Below are 19,480 nucleotides of genomic sequence, written 5' to 3' on the forward strand. Positions count from 1 at the left end.
CCCGGACTTGAACCCAATCGAACATCTCTGGAAAGACCTGACTGTCCACCGACAGTCCCCATCCAACCTGAGAGAGCTTGAGAGGATCTGAGAGAAGATGTGCAAAGCTTGTCGCATCATACCCATACAGAGTGGTGGTGGTGTAGTGGTCTAAGCACATAACTGGTAATCTGATAATCAGAAGGACACTGGTTTGAGCCCCACAGCCACCACCATTGTGTCCTTGAGCAAGGCACTTAACTCCAGGTTGCTCCGGGGGGATTGTCCCTGTAATAAGTGCTCTGTAAGTCGCTTTGGATAAAAGCATCTGCCAAATGCATAAATGTAAATGTAAATACCCCAAAAGACTTGAGGCTGTAATTGCTGCGATAGGGGCTTCAATTCAATGTGATATTTCAGTTTTTTCTTTTTAATACATTTGCAAAGTTATCGAAAATCTAGTAGATTGATGTGAAAAAAATGAAGGGGTCTGAATACTTTCTGAATGCACTGTATGTCAATGAAATGTGAAATGCAGCATCTGAACCTCCTTAAACGTTCCATGTAAGTCCCTGTTAAAACATCCATATTTAATTGCCAAATATGATTTTTAAACTTTATTAAAAGATCCTAAATGTAATTCTCTTAATTGTGTAGATACCCTGTTTATACTTTTGTGCATGGTCATTTGGATCACCACTTTCATCCGCCTCCTATTAGTTTCATATAAAATATATTCGAAAAACACACAAAGACAATTTCAGCTTCATCTAATGTGACACATTTATTTACTGACAATGACCAGATTCGTAACAAGTGTAAGTATTTGAAAAGGAATGTTTTCTTGCATACAGTAAGTTTCCAACTAAAAGGTCTTCTTGTTTTAATAGTATGTTTCTTGTTCCACCCAGCCTGAAACAAAATAGCACAGATATTAGATCCATTAACTCTCAGAGTGAGTAATGTTTAAGTAATAGAAGTTATCTCTATCATTAAAATAATATATCCGATATTACCTCCAGGATTCTGCCGAAGGATGTATTTTCTGATTTCATCATAGATGAAGAGGAGCATTGAGAATGGGAAGGCAATGAACCACCACAACGGTCTAAAGGAAAGAGCACAAGCATTGTTATTATTGTCAGTATTAGACAGATAGACATAAAAACTAAAGATCCATTGCTTGTGTGCCAAATATTAGATATGTTCACCTACCTGAGCGGATACATTCTAACAGCAACGTCCATGCCTGGGCAGCAGGACAGGAAAGCTGCCAGAGAAGCTTCCTCACACAGAGCAAAGATGAGAACTCGGTTTCTATGATGGAAAGAAGATAATCATGATTATAAATATCGTTTACCCCCGGTGGGTGACATGAGCAGCCATGAGCTGGAACAGGTGATTTCGGATGAATATTTTGTGGCTTCTGAGGCTTGTTTGAATCCCTTTGTTTACATACTTCATTCCCTGCTGTACAATGGAGTTCCTCCTGGTCTTGACTATGATCAAGTCACCCAACTGCGTAACCACAATACTGACAAAGAACGCTGTGTGGCATGTGAACTCGATAATCTTTCTGCTCTCATAGGTCTATAGCAGACAAGAGAAGATATAGGAGTGTATTTGTTATATTCACATTTCAAATGTGAGCTTTTATAGTTTTGGTTTAGGTTTCAGAGAGGTTCGGTTTCATGGTGAAAGCTGTGACTCCTACCCATTGCTGGCCATAGCTGTCTTCTAGATCAGAGATAGACCTATCTTCCCAGCCAACTCGAAGTCCCGGCAGATCACTGGGCCTGAATCCATTCTCACCCATAACAACAATGTAGGTAAAGAACCCTGCAATTGTTTGGATCATACCTAACAAGAAACATGAGGACAATAAAATGAGAATTTTGATCGATGTGGCCCATGTTTCTATATTAAAAGCTATGTTAAAGGAATATTCCATGTTCAATGCAAATGAAGCCCAATCAACAGCATATGTGGCATAATGTTGAGTACCACAGAAGTTACTTTCGTCTCATCTGTACTTTCTTTAAAAAAAACCCACACATCTGGGTTACAGTGAGACACTTAATGGAAGTTAATGGAGGCCAGTCCATAAATGTTAAAATTACATTCACATTACATTACTTTCTAGACTTTTCTGTATAAAGTTATACCCAATTTTAGAACTTCGTTACCATGATGACGCAATGCTGAGCGGTGGTGGCATAGTGGGCTAAAGCACAGAACTGGTAAGCAGAAGGTTGCTGGTTTTGATCCCCACAGCCACCACCATTGTGTTCTTGAGCATGGCACTTAACTCCAGGTTGGGGGGGGGTTGTCCATGTTATAAGTGCACTGTAAGTCCTTTAAATAAAAGCATCTACCAAATGCATAAATGTAAATGCTGTAAACCATGAAACGGCCATAAAAACAACTTTACAGCTCAAATAATACAGTGCAAGTGTAATACAAATTAAAATTTCTAACTTTAAACCCTCCAAAACTTTTCCCCATTCACTTCCATTGTAAGTAACCTCAGTTTTGGCTTTTTTTTTTTAAGAAAAGGAGAAACAAGAAGAAATGTTCATTTGTGGTAAACAAGATTACGCCTCAAATGCTGTAAACATGTAATTAACTTGTATTGAACCTGGAATATTTCTTTAACAGTATAAGAGTTAAAAAATATTTTATTTTATTAAAGCCAATGCACAACAGTGCCCACCCACTTTTTCAGCCGTTTTTCCCATCCATTTTTCCCATTGGGATTTCTTTTAAAGTCTTTATAAAAGCTTTGTAAGCCATGAATCAAACCAACCAGCTCCGAGGTAAATCACAACATTACAAACTTTGATTTGAAGCAAAAAATTTATTTGAAAATTAGATAAAAGACAAAGATACAAGACTGTTCTACTTCGTCTTTAATGATGCAATGAACTATAATCCCATAAAGCATTTCGAAAGTAATAATGATGGAAAAATTTTAAACTATTAATTTTATGTTGTTGTCCAAGTATTAATACAATTTATTTGAAGTTTGTTGCCAAATATTCACATATGTACAAATATATAAGTAGTTTTAGAGTCGATTGTGTCATTCACAATGCATTATGGGAGTGGGCAAGCTCATTTTTATACTGTGATTCTCTTATTGGTCGATCTTTCTCTTTAGGGTCATGGAGTTGATGTATGTTCAGGAATTCTGCTATTATAAACTATTTTTTTAAAGTGAAGTTGAAATAACTTGTTCTGATGGTGTCAACAGAAGCATATACCATTGATTAAAAACCTTACGGTAGATCTGTCTGTAAAGGTTTATAAACTGTTGTAACCAGACTGTTGCTTTCTAAAGAGGTCATGTTCTAAACACTAAACAGGTCATGTTAGAATAAGGATGCTCTTACCGATTTGACCATAGGCCATACTGATTAGTCTTTGATTCACCAGCCTATCTGTTTGAGCATTTCTGGGTTGTCTCTTCATTATATCATTTTCTGGATTTTCATAGGCCAATGAGATAGCAGGAATCTGTGGCAACAAGTAAAATAAATACAAATAGAATCCAGAATTTAAAGTCCTCTACATTTATTTAACAAAAATGGTTCTTTTCCCTACCAAGTCAGTGCCGAGGTCAATGCAGAGAACGGAGATGGTGCCCAAGGGTAGAGGAATACCCACAAGGACAAACATGAGGAAGGGTGACATCTCAGGAATCTTACTAGTCAGAGTGTAGGCAATGGACTTCTTCAAGTTGTCAAAGATCAAACGACCTGAAGTAGAAAACACATTTTTGAAAATCAATTTTCCATCTACCATACATAATTATTAAGTTAAAACTAAGCATTCCACACCTTCTTCTACTCCGGTGACAATTGAAGCAAAGTTGTCATCCAGCAAGATCATGTCAGCAGCCTGTTTGGATACATCCGATCCAGCAATGCCCATAGCCACACCAATGTCAGCCTTCTTCAGAGCAGGAGAATCATTGACACCATCTCCTGTTACAGCTACAATGGAACCCTGATAAGACAAAAATATGCATACCATTTTTTACCTGCCTTGTAAAATCCTCTAGTATCAGTATGATTGGATAGACATTAAATGTCTGACAACACCTGTCGCTGACAGCCTTCTACAATGATCAGCTTTTGTTGTGGAGAAGTTCTGGCAAACACAATTTCTGTATGGTGTTGGAGGATCTCATCCAGGTCTTCATCTCTCATATTCTTCAGTTCTCCACCATGGACCACACAGGCCTTAGCATCTCTAGAGGCACACTTTTAATTATTAGACATCCAGAGCAAACTCTGCTTTTGTTGCTATACTGTGGCTTTGTTGTAAATGGCTGAAGTAACAAGTTTACCTTGGATTCACCTCCCCAACAGGGATTTTCAGCCGAGCTGCAATATCATCTACGGTCTCATTGCCTTCAGAGATAATGCCAACACCCCTTGCAATAGCCTTGGCTGTAATTGGGTGGTCACCAGTAACCATGATAACCTGTCACAGAAGATTCATAATAATGATTTTATTAATTGTGCACAACAAATTCAAATAATAGATCTTGAACTAAAGGACACACCTTGATTCCAGCACTCCGGCACTTGGCCACAGCATCTGGTACAGCAGCCCGAGGAGGGTCAATCATGGACATAAGGCCAATGAAACACAGGTTCTCAGTGGGGAAGTTCATTTCTTCAGAATCAAATGCAAAGCCCTCAGGAAACTGGTCATCAGGGAGCAACATGTGGCATAAACCTGTGAGAGAGAACACAGAATTACTAATGCCTGCTGTAATAATCTACCTTTTTCTGCAGCTAAATCTTTTGTGTTTTAACTGTTATGTCACTAGATGAACTTCCAAAGATGTCTTTACCCAGCACTCTTTCTCCAAGACCTCCGAGTTCTACATAAGCATTCTGGAAAGAATCTCTGATTTCTTCATCTAAAGCCTGTTCTTTTCCGTGAATCAAAATGGAGGAGCATCTCTCTAAGATTCTTTCAGGTGCGCCTTTCATCACCAGCAGGTGCTTAGACTCCTTAGAGGAATTGGGATTCACGTGGATTGAAAGCTAGAACAAAGCAAGTTGTTAGGATGACTATACAAATCTGTATCATCTCCAGAGACTATACCTCAGCATTTAAAAAAAAATTACCTGGAATTTGTTGGTGGAGTTGAAAGGGATCTCAGTAACCTTTGTGAACTTCTCTCTCATTTCCTTCACCGAACCACAGCAAAGCTCAATACACTTCAACAGAGCAGACTCTGAAGCATCACCCGCTGTGTCTCGCTGCAACATTTTATAAATAATTAATAATAATTAAACTCCACTAATGAGTGTTTAAAAAGGTTTATTCACTGCTGGCACTCTTAAGTTGCAAGCCTGTAATGCAGTCTAAATGTAGGTAATATTTAAAAATATAAATGAATGATAACAATATTAAAAGAATGTTCCAGGTTCAATACAAGTTAAGCTAAACCTGCTTTTGTAGCATGATGTTGATTACTACCAAAATGTAATGCAATGTGTTTTGCATTCTCTCGCAATAGTTTACATTCCCTCGCAATAAGTTTTGCATTCTCTCGCAATAAGTTTTGCATTCTCTCACAATAGTTTACATTCTCTCGCAATAAGTTTTGCATTCTCTCGCAATAGTTTACATTCCCTCGCAATAAGTTTTGCATTCCCTCGCAATAAGTTTTGCATTCCCTCGCAATAAGTTTTGCATTCTCTACAATAGTTTACATTCCTCTAATAAGTTTTGCATTCTCTGCAATAAGTTTTGCATTCTCTCACAATAGTTTACATTCTCTCTAATAAGTTTTGCATTCTCTCTAATAGTTTACATTCCTCTAATAAGTTTTGCATTCCCTCGCAATAAGTTTTGCATTCCCTCGCAATAAGTTTTGAATTCCCTCGCAATAAGTTTTGCATTCTCTCGCAATAAGTTTTGCATTCCCTCGCAATAAGTTTTGAATTCCCTCGCAATAAGTTTTGCATTCTCTCGCAATAAGTTTTGCATTCTCTCGCAATAAGTTTTGCATTTTCTCGCAATAAGTTTTGCATTCCCTCGCAATAAGTTTTGCATTCTCTCGCAATAGTTTACATTCCCTCGCAATAAGTTTTGCATTCCCTCGCAATAAGTTTTGCATTCTCTCGCAATAAGTTTTGCATTTTCTCGCAATAAGTTTTGCATTCTCTCGTGATAAGTTTTGCATTCCCTCGCAATAGTTTACATTCCCTCGCAATAAGTTTTGCATTCTCTCGCAATAAGTTTAGCATTTTCTCGCAATAAGTTTTGCATTCCCTCCCAATAAGTTTTGCATTCCCTCGCAATAGTTTACATTCCCTCGCAATAAGTTTTGCATTCTCTCGTAATAGTTTACATTCCTCTAATAAGTTTTGCATTCTCTCAATAGTTTACATTCCTACTAATAAGTTTTGCATTCTCTACTAATAGTTTACATTCCTCATAATAAGTTTTGCATTCTCAATAGTTTACATTCCTAATAAGTTTTGCATTCTCTACTAATAGTTTACATTCCTACTTAATAAGTTTTGCATTCCTCCCAATAAGTTTTGCATTCCCTAATAGTTTACATTCCTCTAATAAGTTTTGCATTCTCTCAATAGTTTACATTCCTCAATAAGTTTTGCATTCTCTCTAATAGTTTACATTCCTGCAATAAGTTTTGCATTCTCTCTAATAGTTTACATTCCCTCATAATAAGTTTTGCATTCTCTGCTAATAGTTTACATTCCCTCGTAATAAGTTTTGCATTCTCTGCAATAGTTTACATTCCTCTAATAAGTTTTGCATTCTCTCAATAGTTTACATTCCCTGAATAAGTTTTGCATTCTCTGCAATAGTATACATTCCCTTGCAATAAGTTTTGCATTCCCTCACAATAAGTTTTGCATTCCCTCGCAATAAGTTTTGCATTCTCTCACAATAAGTTTTGCATTTTCTCGCAATAAGTTTTGCATTCTCTCGTGATAAGTTTTGCATTCCCTCGCAATAGTTTACATTCCCTCGCAATAAGTTTTGCATTCCCTCGCAATACGTTTTGCATTCTCTCGCAATAAGTTTAGCATTTTCTCGCAATAATTTTGCATTCCTCACAATAAGTTTTGCATTCCCTCGCAATAAGTTTTGCATTCTCTCGCAATAAGTTTTGCATTCTCTCGCAATAAGTTTAGCATTTTCTCGCAATAAGTTTTGCATTCTCTCGTGATAAGTTTTGCATTCTCTCGCAATAGTTTACATTCCCTCGCAATAAGTTTTGCATTCCCTCGCAATAAGTTTTGCATTCTCTCGCAATAAGTTTTGCATTTTCTCGCAATAAGTTTTGCATTCCCTCACAATAAGTTTTGCATTCTCTCGCAATAGTTTTGCATTCTCTCGCAATAGTTTACATTCCCTCGCAATAAGTTTTGCATTCCCTCGCAATAAGTTTTGCATTCTCTCGCAATAAGTTTTGCATTCTCTCGCAATAAGTTTTGCATTTCCTCGCAATAAGTTTTGCATTCCCTCGCAATAAGTTTTGCATTCCCTCGCAATAAGTTTTGCATTCTCTCGCAATAGTTTACATTACCTCGCAATAAATTTTGCATTCTCTCGCAATAGTTTACATTCCCTCGCAATAAGTTTTGCATTCTCTCGCAATAGTTTACATTCCCTCGCAATAAGTTTTGCATTCCCTCACAATAAGTTTTGCATTCCCTCGCAATAAATTTTGCATTCTCTCCTAGTAGTTTACATTCCTCATAATAAGTTTCGCATTCCCTCGCAATAAGTTTTGCATTCCCTCGCAATAGTTTATATTCCCTCGAAATAAGTTTTGCATTCTCTCGCAATAGTTTACATTCCCTCGAAATAAGTTTTGCATTCCCTCACAATAAGTTTTGCATTCCCTCGCAATAAATTTTGCATTCTCTCGCAGTAGTTTACATTCCCTCGCAATAAGATTTGCATTCTCTCGCAATAGTTTACATTCCCTCGCAATAAGTTTTGCATTCTCTCGCAATAGTTTACATTCCCTTGCAATAAGTTTTGCATTCCCTCACAATAAGTTTTGCATTCCCTCGCAATAAGTTTTGCATTCTCTCACAATAAGTTTTGCATTTTCTCGCAATAAGTTTTGCATTCTCTCGTGATAAGTTTTGCATTCTCTCGCAATAGTTTACATTCCCTCGCAATAAGTTTTGCATTCCCTCGCAATAAGTTTTGCATTCTCTCGCAATAAGTTTTGCATTTTCTCGCAATAATTTTGCATTCCTCACAATAAGTTTTGCATTCCCTCGCAATAAGTTTTGCATTCTCTCGCAATAAGTTTTGCATTCTCTCGCAATAAGTTTAGCATTTTCTCGCAATAAGTTTTGCATTCTCTCGCAATAAGTTTTGCATTCCCTCGCAATAAGTTTTGCATTCTCTCGCAATAAGTTTTGCATTTTCTCGCAATAAGTTTTGCATTCCCTCACAATAAGTTTTGCATTCCCTCGCAATAAGTTTTGCATTCTCTCGCAATAGTTTACATTCCCTCGCAATAAGTTTTGCATTCCCTCGCAATAAGTTTTGCATTCTCTCGCAATAAGTTTGCATTCTCTCGCAATAAGTTTTGCATTCCCTCGCAATAAGTTTTGCATTCCCTCGCAATAAGTTTTGCATTCTCTCGCAATAGTTTACATTCCCTCGCAATAAATTTTGCATTCTCTCGCAATAGTTTACATTCCCTCGCAATAAGTTTTGCATTCTCTCGCAATAGTTTACATTCCCTTGCAATAAGTTTTGCATTCCCTCACAATAAGTTTTGCATTCCCTCGCAATAAGTTTTGCATTTTCTCACAATAGTTTACATTCCCTCGCAATAAGTTTTGCATTCCCTTGCAATAAGTTTTGCATTCTCTCGCAATAGTTTACATTCCCTCGCAATAAGTTTTGCATTTTCTCGCAATAAGTTTTGCATTCTCTCGTGATAAGTTTTGCATTCTCTTGCAATAGTTTACATTCCCTCGCAATAAGTTTTACATTTTCTCGCAATAAGTTTTACATTCCCTCGCAATAAGTTTTGCATTTTCTCGCAAAACGTTTTGCATTCTCTCGCAATAGTTTACATTCCCTCTCAATAAGTTTTGCATTCCCTCACAATAAGTTTTGCATTTTCTCGCAATAAGTTTTGCATTCTCTCACAATAAGTTTTGCAGTCTCTCGCAATAGTTTACATTCCCTTTCAATAAGTTTTGCATTCCCTCGCAATAAGTTTTGCATTCCCTCGCAATTAGTTTTGCATTCCCTTGCAGAAATGTTTACATTCCCTCGCAATAAGTTTGGCATTCTCTCGCAATAAGTTTTGCATTCTCTTGCAATAAGTTTTGAATTCTCTCGCAATAAGTTTTGCATTCCCTCGCAGAAATTTTTACATTACCTCGCAATAAGTTTTGCATTCTCTCGCAATAATTTACATTCCCTCGCAATGAGTTTTGCGTTCCTACGTGCTCTTGCAATAGTTTGCCTTTCCTCGCAATGAGTTTACCATGGTTTTACTATAGTAACCTTATTTTGACCGTGATTATACAAGAAAACTAAAACTATGGTAATAAAAATAATAATTTTGTGGTTATTATGGTTTTACTATACAAAAACCAAAGTTTAACTAGTTTTACTATATTAATATTGTAGACTGTAGTAACCATAGTTTTGGCAGAAATCCTGTTTTTTCTGTAGTAATATTGTAATAATCATGAAAAGTGTTTTTTTTTTTAAGGTTTTAATTAAATATACTGTCTACATATAGCATGGTTTTACTATAGATTAACCATGGTAATTCTTGTGGTTAATATGGTTTTATTACAAATATTTGTAGTAAATCCTTAATAACCACAAAATAATGATTTTTATGACAATAGTTTTGGTTTTCCTGTATTATCACCAAGGTTTCACTACATATATCAAGATTAAAATATGGTTACTTTAGTAAATGATTACTGTACCATGCAAAACATATTGCGAGGGCATGCAAATCTCTAAAACTGTTTCCGGAAAAAAAATGACCGCCCTGTTCTCTAAGGGGTGCTCCGTACACAATGGAAGTTAATGGCAAAAAACAGCCACAATGTATATTAACATTTTACATGTTAACATGATTTCAATCAGGTAAAATCAAGGATTTACTGGTGTTACAATGTTTTCCATGTTACAGTGTTTACGTTGTCATGCCAACTTTACACGGATAAGGTTAGTAAGTGATTTTATCACACTTAAATATGTTAAAATGTGTAATGTTTACATACTGCGGCAATACATTTTAAACTGTGTGTATTTTAATGTTCACAAACTGGCCTTATTCACTTACATTGTATGTGCCCTGGGGTAATCTACAAATATTTTTTCAAATGAATGAGGCACAAGTCGATTTTTTTTTCATGCTACAAATGCTGTTGATTGAACTTAACTTGTATTGAATCTGAAATATTCCTTGAACATATTGAGAGAAACACACTTTTAGGATTGGCAGATGGTTCTGATCACCACGGAAAACAGCACGGTTGCACAGGCCAGCGACACGTGCAAGGGCGGCCCATGTAGCTGAACTCCTATCAAAAGATGTTCCACTCTGGTTTTCTGTGGTGTCTGCTTCATGAATCTGGTTGTCAAACCACATGTGAGCCACGGTCATTCGGTTCTGGGTCAAAGTTCCAGTCTTGTCAGAGCAGATGGTGGAGGTTGAGCCAAGAGTCTCCACAGCTTCGAGATTCTTCACCAGGCAGTTCTTCTTTGCCATACGTTTGGCGGTCAGAGTTAGACACACCTACATGAGTATACACAGGATGAGTAATTATTTTTGACATGTTTGACCTCAGGCATACTCTATAATATGCCTTAGATTTAAGGGAGTGTTGTAACAAAATGATTCCATTCAATGTAAATCCAGTAGATTAAATAATTATATGTGGTGCTTGCCGTAACAAAACCTGCTATCACAATGTCCCATCAAGGGCCTCACTACACTGCCCCATATCAAAAAGCCCCTCCCCATGTCTCTACAATGTTCTGGTACAGAGATATGGCTGGGTAGAATTGCTATACAGATTCAAGGATGCTCTGGATGGTTGCTAGGGCATCGCAAGCCAGTTGGTGTTACTGAATAGCCGCATTTCCACTATTGGGCCAGTTCGAGCCAGGGCTATCAACTGGCCAGCCGAGGCCAGTAGCCTTGGACCTAGAGTCGCAAGACCACCATTGGGCCAATAACTCCACAGAGTTGCCAAGAAACCTGCTATTAATATGAAGCTGTGGTGCCAACGTCACACACCCTGCCCATTTCACAAGCAAGAAGGAAGCTCAAGCTGAGGTATCATGTTATCTAGTATAATGAGTTTATATTGAATGTAAACAGCAAGATAAGTTAGCATGGTGTCCCGAGTGGTCTCTCCATTAACAGCAGTATGATGTCCCAGCACACATCTATGAAAGTTCACTGAACCATGGAAAGTAATTTCTTTGGGCACTGCTTTGTCCATTGGGTGTTTTAACAGATTTGTTCTGTGCCCGCATTTTTTTTATTAATTTATTTCCCGAACCTGTACTGTTATGTGCTGCGCCTTTGACTGTGCCATTGGCTGTTGACTTGAGATAGCCCAGAGGAAGCAAGATGAATTCCCATAAGTGACAGTGGGAACGAAACTGGCCCTGGCTTGCACTAGCATGCGCTCATTTAGCCCGATAGTGGAAATGCGGCTAATGAATGCTTGCTGGCTAAAGTCAAATGAGCCCACCCCCACCACCTCCCTATGATGTGACCACTCTCTGACCACTTTCCAATGTCCATGGGATTTTTTCACCCACCCAGCAAACATAATACAACCAATCGATTAGAAACGTCATATCAAACATCTCCTTACTAAGTGGCACAATTTCCGTAGCACAAACTGTGCAGGATGAGTTAGATGCCGAAATTTGCACGGAAGAAGAAGAACTAGGTTAGGGACTTTGGAAAATCCCTCAACTATGGTCAAAGCAATAGTAACAGAGATGCCTTGCCAAAAGCAAGCACCACTAATAAGAAGCTTTATTAAAATTCACTCTGACTTACAGTTACAGTAGCAGGGAGACCCTCGGGTACATTCGCAACAATTATTCCAATTAGGAAAACGACTGCTTCCAACCAGCCATAACCAAGGAGTATGGAGAGGACGAAGAAGGACACACCCAGAAAGATCGCTACTGCAGTGATGATATGAATGAAGTGCTCAATCTCTTTAGCAATTGGTGTTTGTCCACCGTCTAAACTGGAGGCAAGGGTGGCGATACGACCCATGACGGTATGGTCCCCAGTGTTGATGACAACACCTTTGGCGGCACCTGTTAAATATTGTGAATTTTCATGAAGTTCAAGCAATTTAGTCATTCAGAAATTGTAAAGTGTTATATATTTATATATATATATATATATATATATATATATATATATATATATATATATATCTATCTATAGATGTCTCAATTTTGTACCTTCAACACAATTCGTAGAGAAAAACGCAATGTTTCTTGTCTCCAGGGGGTTTTCATTGGAGAAGTCAGGAGTACGAGACTGGGGCTCAGATTCACCAGTGAGGGAAGAGTTGTCCACCTTGAAAGAAAGGAGGAAAGATTCATAAAAAGCCATTCACTTGAGGAAGCATAGATTTCTTGGCATTTTTAAATGGTTTAGATATTACCTTGCACCCTTGTGCAGAGACTATACGAAGATCAGCTGGGATTCTGTCTCCACCTTTGACCTCCACAAGATCGCCTACAACCACCTCGTCAGCACTGATGATATGTTTCTCTCCATCACGAATAACTAGCGCTTGCTACAGTATATGATCAGAATAAAAACCAATGAGCATTTCTCATAGATATCACAGGAGTGGTGGTGGCGTAGTGGGCTAATGCACATAACTGTTAATCAGAAGGTCATTGGTTTGATCCCCACAGACACCACTATTGTGTTCTTGAGTAAGGCACTTAACTCCAGGTTGCTCCGGGGGATTGTCCCTGTAAGTGCACTGTAAGTCGCTTTGGATAAAAGCGTCTGCCAAATGCATAAATGTAAATGTAAATTTCTGTACCTGGGGAACAAGGTTCTTGAAAGATTCCATTATCTTTGAGCTCTTGGCCTCTTGGTAGTATGAGAAGCATCCATTGACTATAACAACGAAAGCAAGCACAAGTCCCAGATACAGCTGCAAAAGCATAATTAGGTATTTAGTTGGGGACAAAGTATGAATATGATAATCTCATTGCGATACTAAGTCAATTGGAGTTAAATGAAGTTAAAGTAAGTAAGACAAAGTATTTTCTCTGACATACATTGTCGTTTGTTGGTTCTTCTAAAGAGGCTGTCTGGATTCCATAAGCCATGAAGCAAAGAAATGCACCAAACCACAGCAGAGTTTGGAATCCACCAAAGAGCTGTGTGCAGAACTTCACCCATTCTGGAGTTGTAGGAGGTGGAGTCAAAGCATTGGGCCCATCACGCTCTAAGATCTCCCTTGCTTGAGAAGAGGTCAAGCCCTGTCACAGGGTATGAAAATGCAGTTAAATTACCAATATTGGTAAAGATCTAGACAGATATTCTTATACAATTTGTACTGAAAATGTTTTGATTAGACAGGAAAGGTATCTTCAGCTTAACGTAAAGCAAGTCTGAAAACAAGTGACCAAGTGAACTTAAATAAGGTAAGTAATCCTAACTTAGTTAAGCATTTGTATTTGTATAAACATAAAGATGCTTAAGAAGCACTCTAGAAATATCATAAATATTTAATGTGTGGGTTCCTGCAGCTCAACTGAAAGAGCATGGCACTAGCATCGCCAAAGAATGTGGATGTAAATGTACAATTTCCAAAAGTTTAACTAAAGCTCTACTTACATTGTTTGGGTCAGTGCCATATTTTCGGTGGAGCTCATCCAATGTCAACTTGTGGTCATCCTATAGAAGAATAAAGAGGCTTGAAATCTCAAACAACACTGGTCGAGAGTAAACGTCCTTGTTGACATTTTAACGTCATGTGTAATGCATGTACTGTGTGTATTTGTAAATGAATTACGCACCAGTTCCACTTCTTTTTTCAGGTCAGTCATGTCCCTCTTCTTTTGTTTCACCTTTTTGGGCTTTTTGACTTCATTTTCAGAAGTCGCTGTCAATTTGTACTTATCATTCCCCGTCTGTCAAACACATAAAACAGTTTATATTATAACATATACAACCAACACCTTACCTGATTACAAAAACATCTAAACCAAGTGTGATGAGACCACCAAAATCCCTGTTGAAAAGACCAGCATACACCCTCATGCATTTCCATACAGGTTCACACTGGCTTATGCTGGTTAGGTGCGAGTCTTGTTGGTAAACCTGCATGTTCTTTCAGGTAAAGCTGGTTGACCAAGAAAGATCTGCTGGTTAAGATAATCAAGCAGCCTGCTGGCACACCAGATGCTGGTTGGCACAAATCAGCACACCAGCATCCTGTGATTGGGACCAGCATTCAAAACACCACATATGCTGCTCTTTTCACCAAATATAATAAAGATGACCATAGTCCACTCACGCCAAGCCCCATTTTCGAATTTGTTTCAACCCAAACTCTGATGCTTTGGATTTCAGAAGAACCCCCAATTAGTCTTCTCAATAGCGTCTCTGGAGACACTCAAGTCCCTGTGTGTCCAAGCCAAGTTCACAAATTTATATTATGCCAACTCACCTGTGTTTTGGGGAGGAGTTCACCAGCTGTCATTTTTAACATCTATTTAACCTTCATGCATATAGGTCATTTCGGTGACACTCAGTTGAAGGACTGGTCTTTGACATACAGTATGTTGATGTGTCATTAGTAGATCTCTGTGGTAGCTCGCTAATAACCATTTACTAGCATTACCGTCTGCTTAATGTTAACACTTCTTTGTCTGTGACGTTTTGAGAATATTTCTTCGTTTTCACCACTAGACAATTGTTATCATTTAAGTGAAAGAACCAAATTACTGTTGTTTAAATATTAAATTATTTTATTTTGGACAAAGTTAATACCAAACAGGTAATTTATGGCCTACAAGAAGATCCCCACTGCTTGTGTACAAAATACTAATCCAATCCAAGCCGTGCCTGGACAATATCACTGGAAAGTTGCCAGAGCTGACCAAAGATGAAGACTTTTGTTTCTATGAAAGAAAAGATCAAATTGATATAACATCCCCATGGTGGTCTTTCTGGCTTTTTGAGCTGCCATGAGCTGGAACTGAACAAACAATGACCGCTGATAGATATCAGGCCAATATTTCACAGTTTCATTGAACCAAAACCTTTGTTGACATACTTCATTCCCTTCTGTAGGATAGAAAGCCTTCTGGCCACAAGGCTCATAAATCTGCAGCAGACATGTAAAAACAAAGAAGCAATTTTAATTTGTATAGCATTTTGTGTTATTTCTTTTTGTGTGAAATTTCTACTTTGCCTGATTAAACGATGAGCACATGGTGAGTTTTGGATGCTGGTGTTCTGGTGCTCCCACTAGGCTTTTTTAACTAGCTTAACCCGCAAAGCTTCATTTGTCAACCGGCTTTACTAGAAAGAACCAGCGTTCTTAGCTGGTGACCAGCATTACCAGATAAGAGCATCGTGGCTATATTTATCCACCAGCCAGACATCACTAACCAGCGTAAACCAGCTTGGACCTGCATGTAATATCATGTTAGTGCTAGCTTGTATTTTATAGGGGTTGATAGTAGTTTTATGGCTTGAGTCAATTCTCCATTTCCAAAGTAAATAATTGATGACTGTGTAAACTGTGTTCTTTGGCATCGAACATACTGTAATAAATCTGTGAAATCAAATTGCTTCTATTTTTGGGCAGAATCAAGCCCTAAGAATTCTGATTAATCTGGGATGAACCTCGTGTGTGTTTTGTAAATGGTTTAGTGTCTGTTGTTAGTCAACAAAGCCTCACAGCACCCATGTCCTCCTTCACACCACTTTAAAAGTTTTGTCCACACTTATGTCTGTAGCATCATAACACAGTTGAGGGTGTGAGTTTTTACATAATACAGCATGAAAAATCCAGAGTTTGCATCCAAGTTCGATGAACCTAGTGGCATCCATTTCTGTCTGCCATCTTTTTGCCATTTTTTAACTTTTTAAACTAAAGAATCTCCTCCAAATTTGTCTAATCTTCACTAAATTTGGGTTGTTTGATCTTTAGATCAATTATTACAAAATTATCAGCCAGATGTTGGATTTTCTAAACTACCATAGCTACTACAAACGAATGAATTTGTCAGTAAAGAGAAAAGAGTCTGGCTGAAGACCTCCATTTTCAGTCTCCAAACGTCATTGTTTTCCAAAGTATGCGGTGTTGGAGAAAATGCTTTGCTTTGAATTTATATGATGTAATCATGTACAATTCCACATGAATCAATTACATTACAACAACAAATTTTTCCTCTTAGGTTAGCTCATTTATTCTTTGACAAAAAACATAACTTGTTCACGTAATTTCAACATAATGGGATGCAAAAAATATATATATTTTATGACCCAATGAAGCAGCCTCAGCGTTTTTATGTGTCCTTGTGATTCATTTATTCAGTGTTACATATTCATTTTGTTTCACTGAACTGATTTATGTTATAAGATTATGCTAGTTAGCGAACTTTCAGCTAGCAATAGCATACGTTAGCATGCTAAATGGTAAATAGAAATTGCTCCTTCTTTGTGTACCCGTCTTCAACCAAAGCAAAAGTGCCACTCTTGGCCACAATAGTAACCCAGTCTAACAGAATCGGTTCTAAATCCCAAAATAACAATAAACACTAATAAGTCGTCGTCCCCCCCATTCTCTCATCTTGCAAGTAAAAAAAAAAAATTTTTATTTCAACATTTTACTCTCTGCATCATGTCCCATGCAAAGCATACTTGATTGGTTCACATTCATACGTCATGCAAAAAATTAGTTAATTATATGAATCGAAAGCAAAGAAAACAAGTTTAGAAAAGAAACACCGTTTTGTTGAGTAGATAAAAAATACGATGATTTAGAAGTCGGACAATATTCATTTTCAAATTTTTTCAGTGTTTTTGGTGAAGAGGATTTTACACAGCAACTGGCCCAAAAGTTGAGCGGGGTGGGGGGGTGTTCGCTGTCTTTTTCTGCATATCACGGCACCGTTTTGTGGCAACTTACTGGCTCATTTTAGCTTAGGCCCATTTCGCGGCCGACCCACCGGCCCGCTCTGTTCTCCCGATGGCCAGTCCGCTCCTGAAAGTGCGTCGGCCCACCGGGAAAATGGCCGGTATGCCAGATTACCAGTCCAGCCCTAAACAGGAACTAAAAACGGTCCAAGGAACGAAAACTAACAACATTTTTAGCAGAACGTAACGGAAAAACGGAACAAAACGATTTTCGATTGTTCCAGAGTGAACATTTTATTTTTAAATGCTGGTAACCGGTTATAACTGGTTAATTTTATTCCGATCATTTTTTCATGAAACTAAAGGCCAAAGGGTTTATCACAGTATATTTTTGGAACTACACCACTTCATGTTACCCGAAAAAAAACGAAGCCCGTGATTTGATCCTGAAGGAAACTCATGCATTCTATATTTCTTATCATTGTGGATGTTCATTGTGATGAAGACCTTTTTAACAACTATGTATAATTAATACGTATACATGCACGGCTAATTCAGATACAAGGAAAACATTATTAAAGGTAACATTGGTAATCGGTATTGCACCCGCCCCTTAGCGCAGAGTACTGTCACTTTAAAAAGATCGTTATTAACTGTTCTTTTATTCTGTTCTAACCGAAAGGAGGCTGCGAAACTTTTGAACCAGAACGAAAAAATTATGTTTTTGCTCAGAACGAACTGAAATGAAAAACGTTGTATTTTTATTGGGCTTTGGTACTGCTTTTTTTTGACACCTTTCAACCACACTAGAACAGCGTTTTCCTCAACCGAAAACATTTAATTAACAAAATGCTCTTTATTACTGCATGCGTTGGAAAACGGTGACGTTAGCTTTCTGTGATGTTACATGCCATGGAATGGGCAACATTGTCTCATGACAACTCGTAATAGTTTGTATGAGATGGCGAAATCGTAAGATATTGTACGACTTATACCAAAAGGTACGACTTTTATTACGGAGCAACCAATGAACAACCAATCAATCAACAAACACAATTTAAAAACAATACAATACAGGCATCACATTTTAGCTATCCTTCATTCCATCACTTTATTTTAAGAAAGGAAACGTCCGTTTGTTAGTCACTCCATATTTATTTCTATATTTCTATATATGCATTTATGCATTTGGCAGATGCTTTGATATCCAAAGCGATTTACAGTGCACTTATTACAGGGACAATCCCCCTTGAGCAACCTGGAGTTAAGTGCCTTGCTCAAGGACACGATGCTGGTGGCTGTGGGTTTCGAACCAGCAACCTTCCGATTACCAGTTATGTGCTTTAGCCACTATGCCACCATCACTCCATTTCTGCAATACAACTGACTGATGTATGTCTACGTATAATTATGTTAGCTCAAATCATCATTAGGGATTTATGGTTACGTCTGGGTTAGAGGATAAACTTCGGATTTACATGTTTCGTTGGTTCTTTTATTTTTCTCTATGGCAATGAAAATCGTAGGTTTCTTGTTCGAGGCAAGTCGTACCATTTCTTACAATTTTGCCACCTCTTACTAAATATTAATTCTCATGAGACCACGTTGGGAATTGGAAAGATTTTGCAATCTGGACATATTGTCATTTAACTAATGATTGTTGATAATCAAAGTGCATTTCAATCATTCAAGTGGTTACTGTCCAGACCACTGCTGATGTATCGTATAGAAGCACTTAAAATGAAAACAGTTCATTTTAAAAAAACAGTAAAAACAGTTCTCCTGAAATCGTGCATTGAATTTAACGGCAAACACGCCAAACAGGGTCACAGCTACTTATAATCTTTAAACCGCCATGTCTAAAGTCGTAGTTCTGCACTTTGTTGTTTAGTCATGTATATGCTGCTGGTACGCATGACCCCAGATTTGCGGCTTTCAGCTATATTTTGTTTTCTTTGTTTGTTTGTTTTTTTGTTTCAAATAAAAGTCTGGCACTTATTAACTTGGGATAGCATGAAATAGCTGGTTTGGGCACTCTTGCAATACCTAGAATTCATTATACGGAATATGTTCTTGGCTTTGTGAGGAATATGTACACTAGGCACATTCTGTCTCAGAATGTTACAGCAATAAATTTTATGATGAACAATCAAACTAAGGAATGGCTAATAATATAACCTTCAAAAGTGGGTACACAGAGAGCAAGGGAGGGCATTGCGAGGAATATGTATCTATGCACTGGCCTCTCGTTTTCCTTCTCAGAATATTGCAGCAATATTTTTTTTATGATGAACAAATCAAACTAAGAAATAGCTAATAATAAAGTTGTAAAGAGAGAGAAGC

The 19,480-nt window shown here is 37.7% G+C and overlaps 1 protein-coding gene across 1 annotated transcript; it reads right to left on the reverse strand.

Moving 5' to 3' along the window:
- Nucleotides 1-744: 744 nt before the first annotated feature.
- Nucleotides 745-14,709, reverse strand: LOC127643457 (sodium/potassium-transporting ATPase subunit alpha-1-like). The gene is made up of 22 exons (XM_052126223.1): nt 14,565-14,709; nt 14,065-14,178; nt 13,883-13,942; nt 13,321-13,524; nt 13,080-13,193; nt 12,687-12,821; nt 12,481-12,598; nt 12,062-12,330; nt 10,469-10,777; nt 5,124-5,258; nt 4,844-5,039; nt 4,550-4,725; nt 4,331-4,467; nt 4,083-4,233; nt 3,819-3,987; nt 3,583-3,737; nt 3,372-3,495; nt 1,694-1,839; nt 1,439-1,569; nt 1,195-1,296; nt 996-1,087; nt 745-891 (listed from the first exon to the last, which is right to left on the reverse strand). The coding sequence occupies exons 1-22, from the start codon at nt 14,574-14,576 to the stop codon at nt 863-865; spliced, it is 3,078 nt and encodes a 1,025-aa protein (XP_051982183.1). The 5' UTR covers nt 14,577-14,709; the 3' UTR covers nt 745-862.
- Between the last annotated feature and the right edge of the window lie 4,771 nt (nt 14,710-19,480).

Source organism: Xyrauchen texanus, chromosome 5 (assembly GCF_025860055.1).
Source record: "Xyrauchen texanus isolate HMW12.3.18 chromosome 5, RBS_HiC_50CHRs, whole genome shotgun sequence".
Lineage (NCBI taxonomy): Eukaryota > Metazoa > Chordata > Actinopteri > Cypriniformes > Catostomidae > Xyrauchen > Xyrauchen texanus.